Here is a 25,130-nt window from a genome sequence, read left to right as displayed (position 1 = left end):
GAGAAAGTATATGTAGGCCGGAGGAGGAAAACTGCAGAAACTAATGTTACTCTTTGGTCCTCGGAGACTGAATGCTATGCCTGACGGGAAAAACAGCGTGGTGATAGAATTTGTCCTGACCTCTTCCTCCTACAGATGCACGCTCCCATCCTACGACTGGTTTCTGAAGGCTGCATGGATGATGGCCATTTTGTGGCACTCCTGGACAACCCTTTCAATACAGTATAAAAGTCTTCTCCACATTAGGCCGCCTGCACACGAACTGATTTTTGCTGCGGAATGCACGGTGGGCCAAATTTTCCAAGATGTTAATGTCTACCCAGTCTGTCTTCAGCAGGACTGGGTAGATCTTGGCAGGAAACTGGAGCAGTCTTCAGTATCTTATCTTGGAGCGCTGGGCTGACAGGACTGGAGTCATAAGCGGTTCTTTGGCAGCCGCTTCTATCTGATACGGAGCCGGGCATCTGAAGCCCGAGAAATCACTACTACAACGTTGCATCTGAAATGGGCATCGCCAGACCTTGATTTGCCAAGTGTTACTTGGTGCGGCATTAGGACAATCCTATTCTACCATTAGAGCTATTTTCCGCACCCGCTGATGCCCAATGAAGGGGCTTTACTGTTGCAGAAAAATCTACACACAAATCTGTAACATCCGGGTTTTGACTTGCGGTGGAAATGCTGCAGATTTCGCCATGTGGAATTCCAAAACGCATCCGTGTTTCACATGTGGATTGTTCTGCGTTGGAGCATGAAGGCTCCTTGGGGTGTTGTGTTCAATGGGTGGGATCCATATTGGATTTTTATGCACAGATTCCACCTCAAAATCCATCGCTGAGCCGTGGATTCCTCCGGAGGCCGGACGCTCGTATGCTCGTAGATCTAGCCCTTTTCAATAGGCAAATCTGTGTCAAGTGAGTTTTTTTTTTTTTTTTTTTCCGTTTTTTGGCTTTGTTTTTTCTGATGAGGATTAAAAATTTCTGCAAAAAAAAAAATGTAAACCCGACCGTAGGCTTTTATTTTCTTAACCTTCAGTTTTCGGGAGAGTCGAGTGTCTCCCATTATATCTTCTGTCGGACAGTATTCTTCCTGCTTCCTTATTAAATGAGCAGATTTGTCATTCCGGACTCTGCAGACCCAGGTGGCCTCCCTGTCGTGGCCGGCCTCCCTGTCGTGGCCGGCCTCCCTGTCGTGGCCGGCCTCCCTGTCGTGGCCGGCCTCCCTGTCGTGGCCGGCCTCCCTGTCGTGGCCGGCCTCCCTGTCGTGGCCGGCCTCCCTGTCGTGGCCGGCCTCCCTGTCGTGGCCGGCCTCCCTGTCGTGGCCGGCCTCCCTGTCGTCCCTCAGTGTTCAGTTTTTGTGTAAGACTAGATTCCCCCCGGCAATTTTCGGCTTTGTGTTTTCCAATTAAGTTTTCTTTTGTGGATCAAAAACGCAGAAAACAGAGTACACAGTAACATACGGACGAAGCTTGTGACGCCCCTCAAATTAAAATGATGCATGCTCCGGGTATGGAGCCCTTGGGTGGGCATTTCTGACGTGCCGCAAAGGCTGCAGGCACACAAATGTCTCACAAGCTGCAGAGTAACTCTGCTTACACGGAACGATTCATTAATAATCAAGGGAAATTGAGGGATTCAGTTTAAATGCGAGCCGACGACTGAGAGTTGCGAGCTTCTCGTCCTTCGTTTAGTGTCGGCCGGCATGAATATCCTCGCCCGCTTGGACACATTGTGCCATTTAAACACTGATCATTCACGTAGAAGTGCCTGAGGACGATTCGTGGGGTATAAACGGGCGCCCGAGCGCAGAAGACCTGGTCATGACGTCACGGCTCGTTGCTTCGGGCAAACTAGAATTGTGAGCTTCGCGGCCCGTGTAAAAGGACCATTAAAAGTGCTTGTAAAAAGGTTATAAAACAATTACAGGAAAGGACTGATCGTACGAACACCATAAACTAAACTTGGCGCACAGCATCGGGGCTGCTGAGGTCACAGGTGGTATCCTCGCCTGCCTGGCTCCCTACTCTCTCGCTGTTTGCCCCTGGATGCCATCTCTCTTGGTTCGTGACGGTGCGCACACACTGAATGTGGAGATGAATTTGCCACATCGGCTTCCTGGCACGGGCTGCTAAAAAGCGGCGTGGTCTAAGAAGCTGGTGCTGCCATCCTTGTACTTGTTTGAGGAAGCCACTGCTGTGTGGTTCTTTGCACTGGCTTATAAAAATCTTGAGTTTGCCCCTCTCCATGATGACGACGACCTGCCCTAATCAAACTTATAGTAAGTGGTCGTTCTGATGGACTATTGCCATACCCACTAGACTAATAACTACTAAACCTGTCAGTTTCAGTAGGACTGGCCACCTACTTAAGGTCTCATGACCAAGGCACGCACAGACTCGGCATGGAGAATCCCTCACAGAATCCGCCGGCGACCCTGCGTACCTGTCCGTGTCGTCTGTCTTCTGTACTGCGGATGTCTGCGACCGTGCCGGCCGACGCACATCTGCAGTGCAGATTTTTAGTTTTTACATTTTATTTATTTTTTAAGTCTCCTGCTCTTCCAGCAGAATCTGCGTCACCTCAATGTCGCCTATGGACGGGCCGCGGGTCGGACGGCTTCCATTGACTCCAATGGAAGCCATCTGTGCGCAGTAAAATGGAGCATGCTGCAATTTTTTCATTTACGAGCTGAAACCGCAATTGGCTTCCGCTCGTGTGCGTGAAGCATCGTTTTTCCATAGCATGCCATGGAGGGTTATGGAGGCGGAATCCGGAGACGGGACACCTGCTCTTAATTTCGTAGCAACAATCTGCCCGTGTGCGTGAGGCCTAATGTGTATGGAGGGTCCCATCTCTGCTCCCAACGGCGTTCGCCTAGCAGAGAATAATTCCCTTCCCCGTATTGAGAACAGACATATAACTTCGACCCGGCTGAGCGCTCCTACATTTGGGGGATGATTGGAAGGAATGTCCGTCATCTGAACTGCCTGCTGGCTGTTAAAGTTGTTTTACCACCGTAAGACCTTTTGCAGCGCGCTTGGCGAACACTGAAAGTTCACGTTGCTGCTTCATCACACAAAGGTCAGCTTTCCCCTCCCTCCTGGCATTGGGGCCGTATGGTAATCGGCACCACCACACATGTGGCCATCTTTTTTATATATATAATGTCCGCGCATTGTGCTATATTGGAGATATTATGTATTTTGGCGCTGAAATCACAATGTTAAAATTACCTCCAAACACTGAATACCGTTCTGATGTCTCCTCTAGATGAGCTCGTTGGGATTTAATATTGCGGGATATCCGTTAATGGCTTCTCTCCTTTCTTGCAGCTGTTCGAGAAGTTGCGCGAGGAGCAGCCGCAGTGCGCGGAGAAGGTGCTCGCGGTGAGCAGTGAGCTGACGCAGCCGGCGCTGGACCTCAGCGAGGAAGACCAGGACATGTTAATAAACTGCATTGATATAGTGTTCCACTGTGCCGCCGCCGTCCGCTTCAATGAATCGCTCCGGTGAGTTTATCTCCTTGGAGCCACTTAATGGGTTTTTCGTTTAAATTTGGTCAAGTTTTGAATACTTGGGGGACGACGCGGTTCACCTCCCTGCTGTTGGCCTGCGGCCTGTCTGAGTCTGGCCATTTAAAGAGGACTTGTCTGCTTTCCTGACATGTAAGTAAATGCTCATTCCCCATGAAGTAAGAACTCTGGAACATCCTTTCTTAGGATTCTGTGCCGTACCCCTGTGGTTCCTCCCAGCAGCGGAGGAAGTAGGGTATTATCTGTACCAATCTGTACCTTCTGATGATGGTATTAGGAATATTCAGAGGAACAGCGGTTATAAGGAAGAATGCTCCAGACATGTCTGAAGAGACGCCGGGGCATCTTACAGAGACTCGATTAGTGAGGACATGGTTGAGGATTGCCATTTATCGCTCAAGCCTTTCGGGTGCATTGATTACATCCATTCTGATACCCGGAATGATGCAGGAAGCCGCTTGATTCTGCCAGGTTACTTGTATTAGAAAATCTGCCATAGGTGAATAACAGTAGCTTTTTATCACATGTTCTAAAACTAAATGATCGCTAAACTGATCTCTCCAATGATATCTTACCCCCCCCTTTTTTTTCTTTATCCTAAAAACGTCCTTCCACCCTCCCACCAAGTCTTGATTGGCGCCCCCCCCCCCCCCCCCCCCCCCCCCCCCCGTGGATTAATATTTATATTTACTTTCTTAATGATCTTTCCGTCTAAAAGGGCTTTAAAGCGGGGGGAGAGAGTCCGGACCCCCGGAGATTGTCCGCCCATTGGACAGTTTAGCTGTCCTTTACATACTGCGAATAAAGTTGGCTATTTTCAGTATCTTTCCTTTTTTTTTCCCCATGGTATTTCAGTTCAGCCGCGTTCACTTGTTGCCTCCAGACAGGACGGGTTTGTGCGCGTCGCCTTGGATGTGTTTGCCGCAGAAATGCTGCCACAGATGCACATGTGAAGAATTTATGGGAACGAACTGCAATACTAGACCCAACCATGAATTGGAGTGGTGCTATTTCTGGGGTGGACAGTGTGCTGTGAGGGGAGGTTATCCATGATAACTACCGTCCCTGAATCATCTAGTACTATAGAAGAAAGACTACAGCATTAGGAAGACCCAGCCTAGTTGACGGCGGCCACCAATGGCCCTCTTATCTAGCTGTCTGAATACATACATACCGTATTTTTCCCTTTATAAGACGCACCGGGTGATAAGACAACCCCCCCCCCCCCCTCCCCCTTTTTAGAGGCAAAAAATATTTTGAGCTCCTCCAGGGCCAGTGCAGGGGATAGTACCGGGCGACGGAGCTCGTCACCAATCAGTGGTACCCACGGGCAGCAGTGGGGAAGGGGGGGGGGGGGGGGGACGACTCTCCTAACTGATCGAGTTTCTTCGCCTGATCGCACAATCGCGTGTTAAACTCCTGATCGCGGGAACAAGCGGCACGTTCACTCTGAGACGCACTGACTTTTTTTTCCTCTACTTTGGGGGGGGAAAGGAAAGTGCATCTTCTAGAGCGAAAAATACTGTATACTTATTACATGTGCAGCCTCAGCCTTTTATAGGGGGCGGTCACTAGCGGTTAGACCTTATTATTGACACCAGTGACGGGTATTTTAGTGGGTCTTGTGCTTGTAAGACCGCAATCAGTAAAATGCCGTGTAAGTTTCATGCTGGCGTTGGCCGGAGTCTCCCCACACGTCATGATATCAGTAGCCATCTGTCGGTCTCTGTGCCGCCTGCCAGCGTTCTTATCTCCTCGGTGGAGGAAGCCAATGGCAGCGCGATCTTCCATGCCTGCTGTATACAGGCTATCGCTGCAGGGCTGAGATGGCGCATGACTGGTGCCCGCTCAGATGCCAGTTCAGCTCCTTGCTCATGACCGATTATCGTTGGCTCAGTCAAACAAGAATCTTTCATGGTCGCTGTCTAAGGCCGGCTTCACACAATCGTATGCATAAAAACGCTGGCCCAGTATGGCGTATTTGTGGGGTAAACTAGGCTAGAAGAGGTAGGTTTGCGTGCGTATCGGCACATAGTACTGTACTTTTTTGCACACGTAGGGCTAGTTCTCACACTTGTACGAAACTACTCGGGGGCCTGAACTTGGGCAGCGTGAAGCCAGGACGGGATGCCTGTGGCCCCGGTGGAGCAATTCAGAATAAATACACTGTGCAGTTGGGCTCGGAGTTGAGCTTGGAGTTCCTGGAACGAGCCCCGCCGACTTCTCCCCACCCGCTGCATGCAGAGTGACAGCTTTCCCTGTACACAAGCTGGCAGCGGAGCTGTCGGTCTTCATGCAGCGGGTGGGGAGTGGCCGGCGTGGCTCGCCGGCGTGGCTCATCCCCGTGACTCTGCTCCAAATAAAACTTCAAAGTGCATTTATTCTGAAACGCAGCGGCATTTCAGAACAAAACACCCTGAGGGGCAACAGGCGTCCCTGTCCCAGGTTCATACAGCATGGATCTGATGACTGTCCATTTTAATACATGATCAGCAGAGGTTTTCGCGGGGTCCCCACCAACCTGCTGATTCCCGATGTCACTGCAGCGCTGGCCATAGTGCAGTGGCTTGGGTGGGCATTACAGGTGCAGCTGCCATTGAATTCTATGCAGTACTAACCCGGTCTGAGTTGGTTATAGATTTCTGTAGTTTGATCAAAAGTGAGCCTTTTAACTTTTTTTGATTGCCTGTATCCCTTACACTTTGTGCTGTATATACGTGTGAATTCCTGATGAACTTTGGTTTACTGAGAAAGGATAAAAAAAAAAGGGGGAGGAGGGGCGGGGGACAAAGTTTTTTTGGCTTGGTAAGGTTTGACAGCGATTAGCTCAGCGGTTGGCAGCAGGTGGTTACAGTGAGCTCATGCAGCCCACAACATGACACTGATGCCGCGGCTCTGATCCCCTGGCATGGGGGATAATGCAAAAATATAAATAGGCTGAGCCTAGGCCAACATAGACGGTGGGGGGAGAACCGTACAATGGGAGCATGTCAGCGAGGCTTATTTGATTGGTAGTGTGACCCAGTTCTGTTGGTTGGTCGTCAGCTGGCACCAGTTTCATTTTCTTTTCCATTAGTCATTCAATTTGTGTATTGCTCTTTTCTTAAAGGGATATTCCACTCCGACTAACATTAATGTACAGCATCGCCATAAGTCATTTTGTAATGGGTCCCCTGTACCTGCTCTACTTCATTTTCTGTCATGTGACCCTCCACCTGAAAAATGTGTCCACTTCCAATGATAACTTGTCCGCATTTGCTACTTCCTCTCCTGTCCGTGGCCTCTAACATCCTGTGAGCAGTGCATGATGGGAGGGGAAGCACTGCGCTGTATTGCTCATGTGCAGCTCAGAGGGCCGGACGGTCCTGTCTGTCGCTTCAGCAGCTTTCTCTGGCGCTCCGAGAGAGATTGGGAAGTTGTAGGAGCTGTGGGCGGAGCTACAAGCTCTATGCATGCTGGGATTTGTAGGTAACGTGATTTCAATGGAATCTGTAGGCTTTCCTCTTGGTTTTGTTCTACTAGCGACTAATGAGCAATCTCTCACCTTGTCGGGTCCCACATTTATGCAAGACAGTTATTGCTTAAAATCGCTTGTTTGAGCAAACTTTCGGCCAATCGTTGGCGGGTGTAAAAGTGTTTACTCGGCTCTGCTTGGTGTGGGATATACGATCACTCCGGCGCCCTTCTTGCTGCTGCTGCAAGAGACAAGTTGGCAAAGAGTTGGTTTTCATGTATATGACTTACTGCTGAGACTTGCTGATGGAACGAGGGGGAGAGAGCTGCTACAGTCCTAGTCTCGACTAGAATCTAAAGTTAAAATAAATCAAACTTTTTTTTCTCTTAGTTTGCTTTCCACGATAAGACCCTGTCTTATATAAATTTTTACCCCTAAAAGAGGCGCTAGGTCTTATTTTGGGGGGATGTCTTATTATACTTAGCAGGCTCGGTCCAGGTCCTTCCTGTTGCTCTCCGCAGCTGCGACGCACTGAGCCCCGGCATTGATTGGCCAATTCAATTCAGCCGTCGCATTAGTTCATCGAGCGCTGCAATCGGAGCCATCACATTCCTGGAGGTGGGACTTATGAATCCCATAACCAGGAAGTGATCTTCTGTGGGCAGCCGGGGACTTCAGGATGCACGGTGGCATTCCGGACAGCAGTAGGAGGACCCGGACCGAGCCTGCTAGGTATGTATTCCTTTTTTTTCCATGTAATACAGCTAGGGCTTATTTTTGGGGGTGGGGCTTATATTTCAAGCCTCCCCCAAAATCGGGATAGGGCATATTTTCAGAGCAGGTCTTATTTTTGGGGAAATGGGTATTTAACTGTATTCCCCTCAGCAAATGAGCATCTCTTAAAAACACATTGCTTGTTATTAATGATGGGGTTGTACTGATGTCTCTTCTTCTCTATTTTACAGTGATGCCATGCAATTAAACGTCATTGCAACACAGCAGTTGTTATATCTAGCTCAGAGGATGAAGAAACTGGAAGTTTTCATTCACGTATCAACCGCATATGCCAACTGCAACCGGAAGCATATTGAAGAAGTAGTATATCCTCCTCCTGTGGACCCAAAGAAGCTCATAGAGTCTTTAGAGTAAGTGTTGGCAATCTCATAGTGTGACCGCTCAGTGCGGATAGATCTACTTCAAGGGGCTTTTCACAACCTGTTTTCAGCTTTGTCATGGGTATACAGTAACACTATAAACGTATTGCGTGACGTAGCCATAGAATATAACTGGTGGAACACGGCTAATGAATGCGTACTTCTGACTACGTTTTTATGTTTGTTTTTTGTGGGATTGAAAAGCATAGGATATTGTGCTTTATGTCCCGTAAAACGTATGCATGAGGCTACCTACACATGGGCGAGCGCGATATCTGGCCGAGAAACTGCTAACTATTGCGCTCCTCAGTTTGCGTTTTTACCCACGGACACATTGGTTAATTGGAAATGCATCGAGACGCGCGCTTCCATACGTATTCTTATACAGCTTTGTTCTCAAAGACCGAAAAAGGGAAAATTTAACTACAGACCTTTATTTCAAAGCCTTTAGGTCTCCCTCACACACTCTTTAGTAAAGCGTTTAGCGCTGCGATAAACACTGTACAACGCTTCCATTAATTTCAATGGGGCTGCTCACACAAGCGTCGAAACGCGATGCGTCGCTTATTGAAATGAATGGGCGCTGCTGAAAACAAGGCACAACTTGGTACCACACTTTTAGCAGAGTTAACTGCAGGTGCTAGCTGCACTACCTATAAAAAATAAAAAAATAAAAAAAAGTTGGCTGGTGCCGTTGGGGTCCCCCTGCTTTTCTCCGGTGCTCTGGGCCGGCTGCCAGGCACTTATCAAGCTGACAAAGCATCTATTGCTAGTAACAGGGATTGAAATCCCTGCCTCCAAGTGAGAGATTGCTCTGATTGGTTCAGGAGCGCCGGCTTCGCCAATCAGAGCTGGTGCTTGATTCACCAGTCACAGCCATTCAATGCAGGACTGATGCATCCAGCACTGGCTATGACTGGCTGAGCCTGCTTGCACTCAGCGGGCTCAGCCAATCAGAGCAATCTTGCTGGAGGTGGGTTCTTCAAACCCAATGACTAGCAAAAGATCCTCTGTCGGCGATGACAAGTGCTGGAAGACCCGGAGAACAGCGGCGGGAACCTGGACAGAGCCAGCTAGATGAGGATTGATTTTTTTTTATTTATTTTTTTCTCCTTCAGCATCTTTGGCTGCATTTTTTTTTTTAACCATTAGATTTTTATTGTTTTTTTTTTAATCTTTAGTAGCATTACAGCAAATAACAGAAATGTAGTAACAATCGCTGCTCAAACCGCAGTAAACGCAGCGCTGAAAAACACTGCGTTTCTGCAAACGCCTGTGTGAGGGAGGCCTTTACAGTGAAAAGCATATAAATATATAGGCTGTCACAAACGTATGGAAACTGTCCATTAAATGCGTGTATGCTTACTATTGTATACATCCGTATATACTTCTCTTGCATGCGTGTTTAATGTATATGCCAAACATACTTCATCAATGTGATGTAAACGGCCCCTAAGACGTGTGCTGCAAGCCAACCTGTAATACTTCAGCGCTTGCCTAGCTAGAAGGGGGAAACTAGTATCCATTTCTTGGAAGCCTTATCTTTGTATGCCCCCCCCCCTCCGCCTTGGAACAAAGGTGACTTCTCAAGGTAATTGCATGCTGTGAATTTCTTGGCTCTTTTTCTTGGTGCCAAAGGGAATTAATCCAGGGACTGCTGATGGGTGAGAAGCGAACGGCGGGGCTCGGCCTTCCATAATTACTGCTCCGCTCACCCTGCATAGCTGTAGGCGAGTATATAAATACATTTGTGAAACTGGGCAGAGCGACTGGTGCAGGAGTTCACATACCACCATCCAGCGTGTGCTGGAGGCGAATAACGACTCGTCAGCGGGCACAAGCCGCAGAAAGTGCAAGTTGTCACCAAGGTCCATACGCCAGATACTTTTGGAAAGTACGGCCGGGATCAGCAGGATTTGTGTTTTATTCTTAATTTGTCCAAATCCTCCGTTTTGTTCTGCAGACCAGCAGGGGCCCCGAGATCTGTGGCCCGAAGGCTGCTCTTAGACAGAACCATTATAGTTTGCAGGAGCGGATGAGCCGGTGACGTCACCGCTGGCTCGTTCGCTCTTGTGCCGCATGTTTAGACAGGCAGATCATCGCTGGGGACCGTTCACTTCTCGCTCAGCGCTTCACATCTATGTGAGAGTCGGCGATGTTTGTTTGCTGAAACCGAACGACAAACGAAGAGTGAACGATGGCTCGCGTTTAGATGGAACAATTATGGTGTGTGTTCGAGTGACAATCGTTGTATAAATGGGCTTTAACCCCTTCCCTTCATATGGCGTAAGCGTACGTCCTGGCAGTGGGGTACTTCACACCTTACGTCATGTGGATAGCGCACGATCATAAGAGATCTCGCACTATCCGGCAGCAGGAGCCGGCTGTCACTGATAGCCGTCCGCCTGCTGCAACAGCGGGGGTGCGTAGGAGTTGTGCCCCCTGCTGTTAACCCCTTCCCTGCCGCGATCTGTGTAGATCGCGGAATGGGAAGGGTTCACAGAGGGAGCGCGCTACTTCTGTAATATCGGACTCCTGCGATATAATCGTAGAGAGCCTGGCTGGTTGCCAGGGCAACAGAACGCCAGATACTGGTATCCTGTATTGCCATTGCCTATGATCGCTGTAATAAGCGATAAGGCATTGCAGAAGAAAGGTCCTGCAATGCCTTATCATAGCCTGTGTGTGGATAGATAGATAGATTAGATAGATCGTGTGTGTGTGTGTGTGTGTGTGTGTGTGTGTGTGTGTAAAAAACTTTTTTGGTCTTTCTCATATTGGCATTAAAAAAAAATCCCACATATTTAGTATCGTGTCCGTAACGACATGTACAATAAGTTGAACATGCTTTTTATCCTGCACGGCTAACCAGCAATCTCTCACCTTGTCTGGTCCCATGTTGACTCGACAGTTATTGCTTAAAATCGCTTGTTTGAGCAAATTTTCAGCCAATCGTTGGCGGGTGTAAAAGTGTTCTTAGTCGGCTCTGCTTGGTGTGGGATATACGATCACTCCGGCGCCCTTCTTGCTGCAAGAGACAAGTTGGCAAAGAGTTGGTTTCATGTATATGACTTACTGCTGAGACTTGCTGATGGACCGAGGGGGGGGGAGAGCTGCTACAGTCCTAGTCTTGACTTGAATCTAAAGTTAAAAAAAACCCTTTTTTTCTTTTTCGTTTGCTTGAGGTACATACCGCGTTTCCACGAAAATAAGACCCTGTCTTATATAAATTTTTTTACCCTAGGTCTTTACCCTAGGTCTTTGATAAAAGCGTTACAAAAAAAGCTAAACTATGGGGAAAAATGCAAATTTTTTAGCCTTTTGCTCCCAAAAACGCAATAAAAATGATCAAAAAAGCCGTATGTACCCTAAAATGGTACCAATAAAAACTACAGCTTTTCTCGCAAAAATTAGGCGGTCACAGAGCTGTGTCCATGGAATAATAAAGCTATAAGACTTTGAATGCAGCTGTTTAGAAGAAAAAAAAATTCCTAAAAGGGTTTTTATTGCAGAAAAGTGGAAAAACCTTAAGAAAAAAAAAATTTGTTATCCTTGTAATCGTACCGGCCCACAGAAAAAATGGATTGTCATTTATGCTGCATAATTTAAAAAATGGTAAAATTGATGCGTTTTCTCTCCCTGCGATCATAAAAAATAAGTTTTTCAATATAGTTAATGTACCCAGAAATGGCACTGATAAAAATTACAGTTCGCCACGCAAAAAACAAGCCCTCATACGGCCGCGCCGATGAAAGAATAAAGTTATGGCTCTTGAAAAATGGAGATTAAAATCCGCCAAAAATCGTTGCGTCCGTAAGCCCAAAATAGGCCATGTCCTTAAGGGTTAAAGGACGGTGTCTGCCGCCCGCACACTGCGTTACGTTTGCTTTTGACTTTGCAGGCTGGGAAAGTAAACTTGTAATTCTGCATTTTTTGCTGGAACGGCCGTCGGTCTCTGTCCGGGCCTGCACTGACCTTTATTCTGCGTCCGGAAGGCAAATACAGCAGGTTACATAGTGACTCCTAACTTCTAGGGTGTGTAAGCTGCCTCGTGTTTGCTTAACGAGATCTCCATGTGTTGATTGACTCGTTGACACGGGCTTTTCTGTTGGAATATAATTAATTATATGGGCGGAGTCTGTCAGCTTGTTAATGGAGAACAAACTATTAATGTCTTCATCGTCTGCTTCTCTTACAATGATTGGCCGTGGGGGTTTTGCAAAGTCTTCTAGTTGTGGTTGGTTTCATCAGGTTTCTGGATTTGATCTCCTTACGGAACTGGACAGATCCAGACTGTCCTATAAAATTCGAGGTGATTTAGAGGTAAATAGGTGTGCGCAGGGGAACGCGTGACGCATGAACGGATCCAAGAATCTAGAGAGTTTAACCCTGAATTGCTGACTCTTCTGCTTGTCTGCTCATTTTATAGATGGATGGAAGATGGCCTGGTGAACGACATCACCCCAAAACTCATAGGGGATCGGCCGAACACTTACACCTATACAAAAGCCCTGGCAGAATATATAGTCCAACAAGAAGGAAGTAAACTCAACATCGCCATCGTCAGACCCTCCATTGTCGGTGCCAGCTGGAAAGAGCCGTTCCCTGTAAGTGACACAATCCCAGGATTAACCCTTGCCCATAGATCGGACTAGTTGCATCTTATGGCCCTTTCACACGAGCTGACAGTTTAAACAACTGCAGGAGCGCCGATGTCACCGCTAAGGTCGTCGGCCCTCGTGCAGAGCGTTTACACTTTAAACTGGCTTCTCGCTCAGCGCTTCACTTTCTACGTGAAGCACTGAGCGGGGAGCGTTTACACGTAAAGAAGCCAGCGATCGGGTTTTATACGACTGAAAGTCAGCGATAATAAACAGTGGGCGTGTTTTTTTTTAGTTTTTTTTAATTTGTTTTGCATTTACACGTCACTGTGATTGCTCAAATTCATTTGAACGACTTTTGAGCGATAATCGTTACGTGTAAACGGGTCATTGAATTAGTCTTGTGAATCCTTTACATTCTCTTCTGAAATGACCGGAGTTGGCCTTCAGTATCCGACCCTTTCTTTTCTAATCCCTCCAGCATTTAATTGGCAAAAGTTGGAAAAAAAAACTGGAGTTTTTTTTAGGAGTGATCATATAGCGATGTACCTGTGTGGAGGCAAGCGGGTGTTACCTGGACCATAAAAGCTGGGTGGTTGTTGCCGTGTGCAGCTACCTGTGTAATTGTCTCCGCTTTATTACCACCCCGAATCCTCCTTCCGATGCAGTCCCTGGGGGAGATTTACTAATGCTGTCTAATAGTTAGCCGGAGGAAGCTCAGACTTATAGTCCACTTAGGCCTCCTGTCCACGGGCGATATTCCATTGCGTTATCCACACACGCAATGAACGCTTTACATAGCATAACTATGGAAAGCGCAGCCCGATGTACACGAACGGAAAATCGCTGTGATTTTCCGTTCGCGTATAAAAATTGCTGCATGCTGCGATTTATTTATTTTTTCCTTCATTGGTTCATTGCGGAAAATCTCGGTGACTTAAGCGTTCTCCCGCAGCAGAAATCCGCTATGCCCATGGCCAGCCGGCTTTACACAGGATTAGTTGTCGGCCAAGCGATACTCGGCAGATCGTCAGTGATGCTCGCTCTGGTGCTGTTACACAGGAGTGAGTATCTCTGGCATTGCTTATAGCAGAGGCAGAGCAAGAGGGGAACATTGTTCCACCCCCACCCGTCTCCATCAACAGTAAACAGTTCAGAAGTAGTTTCTGCATACCGAAGCTGAACGACTGACCAGTTCCCTTCAGTTTTTGCATGTATTTACATTTCCGCAGGATCTTGAACGATAATCGTCCCGCGTGAAAGGGTCATTAGTCTTTTTAAATGTGCCAGATGTATCGGTCTGCTGAGTAACTTTAGACGGTTTATTCTAACTTTATACCACCTAGTTTATGAGAAGTTGCACCATAATCCGGTGTAATCTTTGCGTACTGGTCACATATAGGCCACACACACTCTTCACAAAGCTACTTTCTGGCAGAAAAGGTGTCCGTGTCTAAAAACACCTAAATGTCTCAAACCATGCAAAACCATGCTGCATCGTGCTTCAGAAAACTTGTCAAATTTTTAAATTTATATCTACCCCATTTGTATACATCACAGCTTCCTACAGATATTAGATTAGCAGTGACTATCAAGAGAATCCTCTAACCATCAACATAGTATCACATGCCCAGCTAAAGCCAGTACCATCTCTGCCTGCTGGGAGGAAACTGATTATCAATTACCCTCTATGTTCACCATAAGTGTAAAGTTGGGAAGATGAACTTATCCTCATAATTGTGTGGCAGGAGCCTGCAATCAACAGTAACTGATAGTTTGTTCCCCCTGTGAAGAGCCTGTGTGGTAGAGTCCATGCAGTCTCATCATACAGGAATTAAGGTCACTGAAATGGTGACTCCTGGAGAGAACGGAGATTCAAGTAATTTCCAGGTTGTCACAAGGAGATCATATGACCCTGCTGAGGAGGAGGCCAAAAATATTCAGCCACCAGGTAATACTAGCTTGCCTATATACTGGAGGCTGGGGGTGGGGCTAGTTAAATGAGGAATAAAAGTCATCTCTTGAGAGGCCCTTTAAAGGGACAGTCAGCTATTTTGAGCCTAAGCTTATGGGTTCAAGAGTGTCTGACCTGCTGAGTGCGGGGATATAAGTGTTACACTTGCCGGCAGTTCCCTTGGTGTCGGCTGTCAAACCCAACGCTGACCGCTTCCGTCAGACTACGAAGTTGCGTGTATAGAATGAGATGAGCCCTATGTAGTCCTATGTAATCCTCAGAATGCATTATTGTGGCAGGGGTGAGGGCGAACAGCGGCGAAGGTAAGGCTAAGACTTAAAACCCGGCCTCAGTGTGTCGGCTGTTTGAGCCCATAAGCTTAGTTTACAGGGCTCAAAGTAGCTGACAGTCTCTTAAAACCACCTGAGGAACAGGGTCAGGGTGCCGTTAAACAGAACCATTAGTGTTCAAACCAGCAAAAGTAACAATCCTTCGCTTTTCGTTGGCTCGGGTCGATGGGGTCAACCAGCGCTCGTTCTCACTCACTTATACAGTGAATACGAAGGACTGAATGATTCTCATTTGAACGAGCCAATGTCCGTTCGTTCATGTTTATACAGCCGATACATCGTCATTCACACGTTCAAACGATAAATCGACTTGTCTGAGCAGGCCTTAACCCTTTGCGATCCAATTTTGGATTCGGGGTTTCCTAGGAGGCTTTCTCTTTCTGTCATTATACAATGGCACCATCTGCTGGCTAGAGCCAGTACTGCAGTATGTGACATGCCGGAGAGGCCCCCTGACAACAGAGCAGCCAGTAATATATAAAAAGAATACCCTGCCGGACGTTTTCCGACATTAGAGCTGTACAGCCTTCAAGCAGAATGTCCTCAGACGTCAGACAGTGGATTGGAAAGGGTTAAGTGTGACCAAACCACCTGTATACACAGAGTAAACTTAGCCGGGCGTTGATTTCCGCACATTCGCTGTATTGTTTGCGCCTGTATAGCAGTCACCATGGTGCTCTAGGATTAATCACCTCTTACAATCTAATGTCCCATTTAGACGGAACGACCGTCTTCTAAACGACCGCCCGAGCAGCGGCGCCACTTAGACACAACGATTTTGCGTGATCGCCCCCTGTAAACGGCCCTTTAAACGTCACCGGGCAATGCATATTGTTTTCAGGCACTGCGACAGAGGGAGGCAAACTTTGTTGTGTCTTGGCATTAATTTAGAGCATAGCCGAACTGCATAACTAGGTATACAGTAGCGAGTGGAGAGGTATATAGTGTCATATTTTTTTTTCCATGAGGTCAGGATTTTTCTGCTTCTCTGTAACAGAACGGATCTACTTGCAGACTGATTCTAAGAATGTAACACTTTCATACTTTATCGCTTTTCAACAGGGCTGGATCGACAACTTCAATGGTCCAAGTGGTCTCTTCATTGCTGTAAGTAGTTCAACAGAACGGGTCAAGAACCAGTCGACGACATTAAAGGGCCTGTCTCTCCACAGCCATATCTCGCCGCAGCTCATTCTGAAGTGTGGGGCATCCAAGAGGTGCGCAGCGTCTTCCATTCACTTCACTGGAGATGATGGCAAACGGTCCCATTGAAGAAATACGTATGCGGCTATATGCTGCGTGGAGAAGCTGACGCCGCACACAACTTTCATGCATGACTGCAGACTACTGGCTTCAGTCTCTGGGACCGCTGTGGGATGACCTGTAGAGCGGCTTTTACAGCCCCAGTGGTGTCATCTAGTGTCCTAGAGTCTCGAATAGCAGTTTTTATGGCTTTTTAGGTGGCGGGGAGTAAATCCCATAGAGAGCATGCTGCAGTTTGAAAAAGGGCCACAAATCAAGCGGCTTTGTGTGATTTTATATTTCACTATAAGCTTTAAAGGGCATCTGTCAGTTACTATGAGCCCTGTAAGCTAAGCTTATGTGCTCAAAGTGGCTGACCCAGTCAGTCCGGGGATGTCAGTGTTGTAAGTCCGGTGTCAGCGCTGAAAGCCATGTGCTAAATAGTCCTCTCTGGAGTAGAAAAGTGTTTTTTTGGTTTTTTTTTCTCCTATTTTGCACTATTCTAGTACTGTAAAAGGAAATAATAATTTCATGTCCTGAAGAAGCCCTTTAAATGTGCTAATTGAACCCGTCCGCCTCCAGTCAGCTACCTCCATCCACACCTGCTGTTTTATTACTCACTCTATAGGCTGTTATGGGATACCCATGTTCACATCCCGCTCCGGTTAAGTCTATGCTAGCTCTGGCATTGCCAAGCACTTCCATGCCGCCGCCTCACCTGGCAGAACAGGTTTCGAGGACTCCTGTTGATCAGGGACAATCCTCCAACAGACACTTATTGTATCCTGTTGCAGCCATGTCTGTTGTCGCCCTGCTTTCCCGGAAACTCCTAGAACACGTGCAGATGCACTTTATTAGACGCTCCAGCACTTTCACAATCGGCGCTTCCTTCTGTACGGAGTTTAGACCGGTGATCTCGGAGTGCAGCATGAGAGCATGGCAGCAAGTCTTCCAAGGCTTTGTCATTGGTGCTAGACTAGCGGGGGCCTGGATCTCAGCATCTGTCAACTTTGTGGGGGTTTTCTTGTTCAACTGTGTAGCATCCACAAAGGGTCAGAGGAGGATGTCAAGAATCGTTCCGATGAACAGTCAAGCAAATTGCAGCAGAATATGGCGCTAGGGCTGCAACTGTCTAAATACATTAGCGTAGATGGGTTAGAACAGCTGACCCCCAGTTCCTGCACCATTGGGTGTAAGAGAAAGAAAGACCAGACTTTCCAGCGGGCAAAAGAGCACAACAATTGGAGCAGTGGAGCCTGGTCAGATGAATCCAGATTTCTGCAGCACCGTACTGATGGGGAGTAAGTTTGGTGCAAGCAGCATGAATCGATGACCCCTTCCTGTCAGCTGTTTGGAGCATGCCAGTGCCTCCATATCACTTGTGCCAACTGCAAGAAGCTTCCTGTCCGCAGGGGCCAATATTCCTGCCGAACGATCACTTGGTGGAATCTAGGCCATGATGGTGAATAGCTGCAGCTCTGAAGGCCGTAGAAGGTCCAACAAACTACTAGATCGGCGTCTCTAATAAAGTGTCCATTCGATGTCGGTATAATCTCATAGAGCCGCAGCTGTAGTCTGTTCCTTCCCTTAAAGGGTCAAGTCAATTAGCCTTCCGTTACTGATGACTGGTGCTTCCCAAGGGACGATTACTGCGCTGGCGGTAGTAGGTGATATGCATTACCAGATGATGGCTTTTAAATTGCATTTTCATTGATTTTTAATACATTCTATATCTTTGTATGTGTCTTACAGGCAGGAAAAGGAATCCTCCGCACGATGAGAGCCTCCAACAACGCCGTGGCCGACCTCATACCGGTGGATGTAGTTGTGAATACCACGGTGGCGGCGGCGTGGTACTCCGGAGTGAATAGGTACAGCAGGTGACACGGCTTCACTGTCAATAGTCCTCCTAGCGTAGACTGCTGGCTCACAGTTTACGGTCCCTAACAATGTCCTAATGTTGTCTCTTCTCCATCGTAGGCCTAAAAATATCATTGTGTACAATTGTACGACCGGAGGAACCAATCCCTTCCACTGGGGTGAAGTTGGTATGACTTGCATATTTCCCCTTCAGTCACAGCTTTCTCTGGCACCTTGCTGACAGGATAGCCTTCTAGAGCAGTTCTGCAGCTGGTTTTCTCTATTATTTTTGCAGGGCAGCCATTAGTTATGCACTGCTTCATGTGCTGGTATATGGTTTTTTTTCTTTTCTTTCCAAGCTTATTTTAGCATGATTTTTGTAGGATTTTGCATTACTTGAATATAGTAATGAGCAGGAATGAAGTTATATATTGTTTTTAATACTTTGATTAAATGTCTTTTGTACACATCGAGTCTACAGGACCCCGACAAGCTTTAGAACCTGTTATGATCGGTTTCACCTAAACCTAAAGGGGTTATTATCCAGGCAAAGTCCGCCGGGATATGTCAGGGTTGGAGTGGAAGCGCTGCTCCGACTCCTGGGTAGTGGCCGCCGCTTGTAATTGCAGGCGGAGCTGTCCCTGCAATTGCGATTCCCTGCCACTATTCGGGCCAGAGCTTAAGGGCTGCTCCAACCGGTGTAGTGGACGGCGCTTGTAATCCTGGCAGGTGCTGTCTGGATAAGCCCTTTTTTAAAGTGTAGGTCTGGTTTGTACCTGGGCTAATAGATTAGTTTACAACATTTGGTTGCCTTAAAGGAAAAGTTTTGAAAGCGTGTCTTTTTTTTTCTCCCCTTTGCATAGCGCCCCTAATACACATGTCTCACTTGTGGCCTGTGTAATTATATTGGCGCTCATTCACATGAACACCACCATGTAACGCTACGTTTGCCCTGCAGTGGCTGCTGTAGGTGAAATGTATAGCCGACTGCTAGTCAACCAGCTTAACCGCTGATTGCAGGGCTTTTAGAAGCTGGATGATCATTCTGGGAGAACGTAAATGAAGAGCGCCAAAACTGGACAGGATCGGTGAAAAGTCTTTATTGACAAGAGAAGGCAAACTGGTACACGTTTCACTGCTGAACTAGAGGCTTCATCAGACAATGTGGACATTGATGAAGACTGTTCTTCAGCGGTGAAACACATAGCCGTTGGGTTTTCTTGGGTTTTGTCAAAGACTTTTCACTGATTCTTTGCAGATTTTTTTTTGGTGCGGCAGTGAAGCCCTTTATCTGCTGCACCTCCGGGTGGCCGGGGCTGGCAGCTGCCATTAAACGCTTATGCGGAGCTGTGTGATTCGCAGCGGTTTCAGTTTTGCTGTGCGCTGAAGTGAAGCCCTTTTTGTCTACTTTCTTCTGGATGATCATTCTGGTAGCCTTCTTTTAAAGGGGTGGGGTTAATCTCTTTTTAAAGGGCCACTCTGACAAAAACACATTTTTCCATACATGCGCCTCTCACCTGATTTGCCTATCACACTCTAGAGGTGTCCTGTGTATATTGCAGTCACTTCCATGCAGTGCAGCCCTTCGCCCCCTGTCTGATGCATCAGACACACCTTCATGCTGAGTTTTCTCCCTGATCTTTCACTGTTAGTCCCATGAGGCACAGCATCACGTGTGCAAATAGAACCTGTACCATCTCTGCCTGCTGGGAGAACAGTGTAATTTAGCGGTACCATCTATATTCTCCTAAATAAGATACAGAACATAATTATACAGTCTGATCTCCTTCATTATAACTATGTCATGAGCAGAAACAGTTTATTCCCCTATGAAAAGCTATTTGTAGTAGAGTCCACACAGGAATTATGTAGACTTGAGAACTTTTGAGAGACTATAAAGTCAAGTAATTCTCAGGTTGTCAGAATGAGATGACATGACCGGCCTGAGGTGAAGGACTCCGGCAAGTTTCGGATGGAAAGGAATAACTAGCCACGGTAATACTAGCTAACTTGTATGTACTGGGGGACTAGTGACATAATGAAGAAAAAAAACCTTTAATCTCTCTATTAGCCCATGTACGACCAAACCATGTATGTAGTTCTTGACCTTGTCGCATACTTCGCTGGTTGTGCACACGAAAACATTTATATTTGAGCTCAAGGTGAATCTTTTGACCTTATTATTCTGTGAAGCGCACAACTTTGAACACAGAATTTTCTTTATTTGTGCGCCCTTTACAAAATGTTTGAAAAATTTCTGAAATTCAAACTAATTTTCACAAAAAATGGCACATTTTGCAAAAGGTGACAATTCGGATAAATTGGTATATAACATGCACTACTCACCGGAGGTGGTTAATTTGATTTTAATTCACACTTCTATTTTTTTTTTATTTTTTTCTTTCAAAAATTTTTTTTGGCACATTTTCTGCTAAAATAAAAAAAAAAAGTTGTCAAAAATGACTCGGTTGTTTCATAGTCATTCGGTTATTGCTTTCTGGTAAAAACTGAATGAATAATACTACACTGGCCTAAAAAAAAAAATTATATATATATAGAATATTTTATTTTTTTGTTTTAGCTGAAAATGTTCCGATTTTTTTTTTTAAGAGAAAATAGCAGGAAAAGGTTTAAGAGGAACAGAAAAAGATAGGAGTAAAGATGAACCCAGACGGAGAGAGCGCCAGGCTAATCTGACCTTTTTGAATTGGCCAAGTCAGGGCAGGAAAGGTTGCCCAGCGTAGCCGGTGGTGTTCCCCGTAGCCAGCAGCCTCGGCATGCCCCCTGCAGTTGTGATGTATTTTGATGGTTCTGTGAGCTGCTTTCTGTTGCCGTTCATTACATGGTGAAGCTATTGAACAACTTTTCTTTCTTAGAATACCATGTAATTTCTACTTTCAAGAGGAATCCTCTCGAACAGGCCTTCAGACGGCCCAATGTAAATCTAACCTCCAATCACCTATTATATCACTATTGGATTGCTGTAAGCCATAAGGCCCCAGCATTCCTCTATGATATCTACCTCAGGATTACTGGAAGAAGCCCAAGGTAATGGTGGATAGCTCTGTGATTTTTCTGTTCCTCTTACATGTCGAGCGCCAGTGACTGACCTGTGTATTGAGCACTTAGCCAGTGGGCCATCTGCTGTACCCAAAGCATGCGTCCGCCTAACCCAGTACTAACCATTTGGATGGTAGACCTACCCCGGATGCCTTATCGGCTGAATGACACTGTTTCTGGATCAACATAATTCGTCATTTTTATATGTATGATTTCCTGGGTCTCTTTTTGTTTTTTGGTTTGGGCAACAAATTTTAAATTTTTCTGCCGTCTTAACTTTGCTGAAATTCTTCAATGTACAATCATTTCTTACCGTCGGCGTAGGGCGCTCTGTGCCTTTTGTCTAGTTCTTTCCTATGATGATCCACTAAGTTGTCTTCCGCCTGTAAGCAGCCGGTACATTAAAGGGAATGCACCTGCAAGCCTAAAAATGAAAGTCTATTTTAATTCTTGTTCCTTTTGCGTTTTTGTCACGCTCTTAGTTCTCATTCCTCAGGTGTGCGGGGCGATGAGCAGCCCAAATTTCCTAATATAAAAGCGGTTTCTAGAAGGGCCCATATATTACCGCTGCGTGAACAGGGGGTCATTAAATATGGCAAGCCATTGCAATTCTTCTAAAAATTCCCGTTATTCAGTATATTACAGCATCCACCTACTGGGGAGGGTTATAGCAGTATTCCCTCGATGTCATGAACATACATGCTTTACAGTTACACAATCTTAAAGGCTACGGAAACCTCTGTGCATAAATCGATACCTCCTTTTTTTTCCTCTAATCTGTACTGCGCATGACAAGGGTATCACAGTTTTCTTATCCTCTTTTACTATTTACAAGTTGGAATGACTGTAAGAGGTAAAAGACATATAAGTAATAGCGATATAGAAGTTTTTCATACATTAGTTTCCTCTGTGGAAGACTCACATGATCTTACAAGGGACGAATGTCCTGATTTTCTTTCTGTCACTGCAGAAAGCCCCCGAGTGGTAGTGTCTCTCAAATCCCTTGCAGTGTAATGTCTCTTCCCCCCCCCCCCCCCCCCCCTCACAGCTGCAGACAGGAGAGTAGGGTTAGGGGAGGGGCTGAGAAGCCACTGACAGATTTGCAAATCTGTCAGTCCTCCAGTCTGCCGGTGCCTTAGTGAACAGTACAAGCATAGAACCCAAACAATTTTTAATGAAAACAAATTACAAAATGTCTTCATTTTCAAAGACGCATTGATTCAAGACAAAGGGGTGCAGATGTTTCCATAGCCTTTAAGGTAGCAATGGATTGCACATATTTAAAGTGGAACTTTGTACTTGAATGGGTTATACTTTGGACGTCAAGTTTCCATCAGTGGGGTTTGGGGGCTGAGACCCCTGATGATCACTCAAAGGAAGGGGCTGCAGCCGTCACCCAAGCACGGTGTTCCTTTGGCTTTCTTCACTACCTTCCAGCTCCTCAACAGCTACAGACAGAAGCATAGATGTTTGCAGTAGTTTATACATGCGGCTTTTGAGAGCAGCCGACAAACAATGAAGACAGTCGAAGAGGCGCAGTGCTCGGGTGAGGGCTGCAGCCCCTTCAGTTGAGCGATGAGTGGGGGTCTACGCTTACACCTGTGTGAGCGAGCCCTTTAAAGTGACCGACCGGTCTTCAGTACAAAGCCAGTCCCATGGCCAGAGGATGGCAGTAATAGAAGATCCTGCCACAGACTCACCAGTTCCTTGCTGCTCTTCGGTCTTCTACTATCCACGCACTACACCTGCTACAGCGCTGGCCAATAGAAAAGTGGCACCAAGTGCTTCAGGTTATTCATTGGGTAGAGAGGGTAGCCGCCATCTTGGAAGACCAGAGAACGCTGGTAAACTGGTGGAGTCCCAACAGAAAGTAATACAACTAGAGCCATTCTAGAACGTTTCTTAGGTGTTCCTCTGTTCTTCCTGGAAACATTGAATGAATTGACAACTGGATGTTACCGTTGCACCTTTCAATGAGGTTTCTCTACAAAGTCTAATGTTGACGTCTCCGATTAGACGGACATTAGATACCTTCATGACAAGGGAAGGGCAATGATGGCGCTCGGTCGTCAACTTATTCATACGTTTCCAGGTAGAGGGTTGCGAACATAAATGTATTCCCCATAAAAATAGCAATTCTGGAGCAAGTATTTACCAAAACGGGCATGTCGGGGGAGCTGCTAAGTCATCTTTAAAGGGTAGGTTCACTTTTGAAGTAAGTAGGGAAGTGCCTATATAACAATTAGAAAGGAGTAGCCTAGTAATGATGGGTATTAGCGGCACCCTGACTGGTACCAGACATGGACTTCACATCTGTAATTCACCTACTTGAATTCCCCCCCGACCCCATTGGAATTGAATGAGACTTTCATTTTCGGGCAGCCCATTCCCTTTATATAGATCCATACAATGCATCATTGTTTGACTTACTGTGTTTAGTCCCAGATTGTCTACGTGTTCTCACTGCATCTGATCCTTATTTCTCCTACAGAATATTATGTAAATGTTTCCTTCAAGATGAATCCTTTAGAACAGGCCCTCAGGCGCCCCAATGTTAACCTTCGAAACAACCCCCTTTTGCACCATTACTGGACGGCTGTCAGTCATATAGTACCTGCAGTGTTGTATGATGCTATTCTCAGGTTGACAGGTCAGAAACCCTGGTAAGGAGGTTGCATTTAAAAAACATAGGAGGTGCTGTTAACCTGGTGAAGGCATGCTGAGAAGACGCAGGCTCAATGGCAAAACCAAATGCTAAATTCTCGTACCAAGGCAATATTGCTGGCCTCGAAGGGTTGTTTTACACTTGTGTTCCCATTCCTACGCTTTCCATGTCACCTTACTAATCGGTATGTCAACCCTTGGTTTAATGCCTTTTTTTTTTTTACTTTTTTTCCCTCTATTTTCATCTTTTGTTATGCTTTTTTGTTTTTTTCACTTTTTTCCCTCTATTTTCATCTTTTGTTATGCTTTTTTGTTTCTTTTTCACTTTTTTTTCGCTTTTATGTCTACTGTTATAACTTTTGCCCTTAGAGTTCCCCCAACTTTTTAACCACATTCTATGCTGACTGATGGTTTCGAGCAACACTATAATGCAGTATGTTGAACTGTGGCATACGAAGTGACCGCACCATATAGTGCAACCAAACGTTTATGGTGTGTGACGGTCATCGTAAACTGCGGAAGTCCTGCATTATAGGGTGCCGAACCCGCTCTGTTCCTTCCCCTTGTCAACATCTGTTGCTGCTGGTACATCACTGGAGGTGCTCGGAAGGGCGGCTGGAGAAGGGACTAACCAAAAGAAGACGACAATGGTGGCTGGGGCTGGGATTGCTCTTCACCCTCCTGCTTTTTAGATAAGATGGTTGTAGAAGAAAAAAAAAACACCCCTTGTACTTGTCACCCAAATGTGGGTCTCAAACAGTTTGGTGACCGCCATATTGCAAGCTGCGTTCTACATATCACCGTTTTTCTTTCCCTTTTTTATGTTCCTTCATCCTTATTGCTTGCGCTACTTGTTTTTAGCCTCAGAACCATTCGGAGGTGCAGTACACGAACATTTTGTTCCCTCGTTAACCATTTTAACCAGTTAACCGGCTAATTCCGTATGTCCGTGCTTCTGTTGCCATCAAGCCTGTCACGTTTCTCTGCATTAAGTTGTTGCCGATTATTGAAGTTTGCAGTCCACGCTGCATTTTGTGAAGTCCTTTTTTTGAATGCTTTTATTCTTTTTCAGCCATATTTATATATTGGGGGTGGTAAACTTTCAAACTAACACAAATTTGAAAACTCATAATTTTATCTTTTTTTTAATGTGATCCTATAGATATATTATGGCTGAAAACCTTAGATTTGCCGGTGTGGATGACTAATGCTACTTTTATCCATAGCTGTGTTACTGTCCTTTTTTTATATGCATTGATT

General features: G+C 46.2%; 1 protein-coding gene across 4 annotated transcripts in view; it reads left to right on the top strand.

Moving 5' to 3' along the window:
* Window positions 1–25,130, top strand: part of FAR1 (fatty acyl-CoA reductase 1) — a 67,238-nt gene that overhangs the window by 23,716 nt on the left and 18,392 nt on the right. Inside the window, exons 3-9 of one of the 4 annotated variants that reach the window (XM_066583294.1) lie at window positions 3,332–3,507; window positions 7,951–8,130; window positions 12,569–12,746; window positions 16,107–16,151; window positions 18,039–18,157; window positions 18,267–18,334; window positions 23,698–23,869. In XM_066583294.1, coding sequence (XP_066439391.1) covers window positions 3,332–3,507; window positions 7,951–8,130; window positions 12,569–12,746; window positions 16,107–16,151; window positions 18,039–18,157; window positions 18,267–18,334; window positions 23,698–23,869 — 938 coding nt within the window. Of the gene's footprint in view, window positions 1–3,331; window positions 3,508–7,950; window positions 8,131–12,568; window positions 12,747–16,106; window positions 16,152–18,038; window positions 18,167–18,266; window positions 18,335–21,022; window positions 21,195–23,697; window positions 23,870–25,130 lie in introns of all 4 variants that reach the window. The other 3 variants (XM_066583293.1, XM_066583292.1, XM_066583291.1) reach the window with 3 other exon arrangements.

Source organism: Eleutherodactylus coqui, chromosome 11 (genome assembly GCF_035609145.1).
Source record: "Eleutherodactylus coqui strain aEleCoq1 chromosome 11, aEleCoq1.hap1, whole genome shotgun sequence".
Taxonomy (NCBI): Eukaryota; Metazoa; Chordata; class Amphibia; order Anura; family Eleutherodactylidae; genus Eleutherodactylus; species Eleutherodactylus coqui.
Note: the sequence above shows the minus strand (reverse complement) of the source record. Positions and strands in the feature narration are given on the sequence as shown.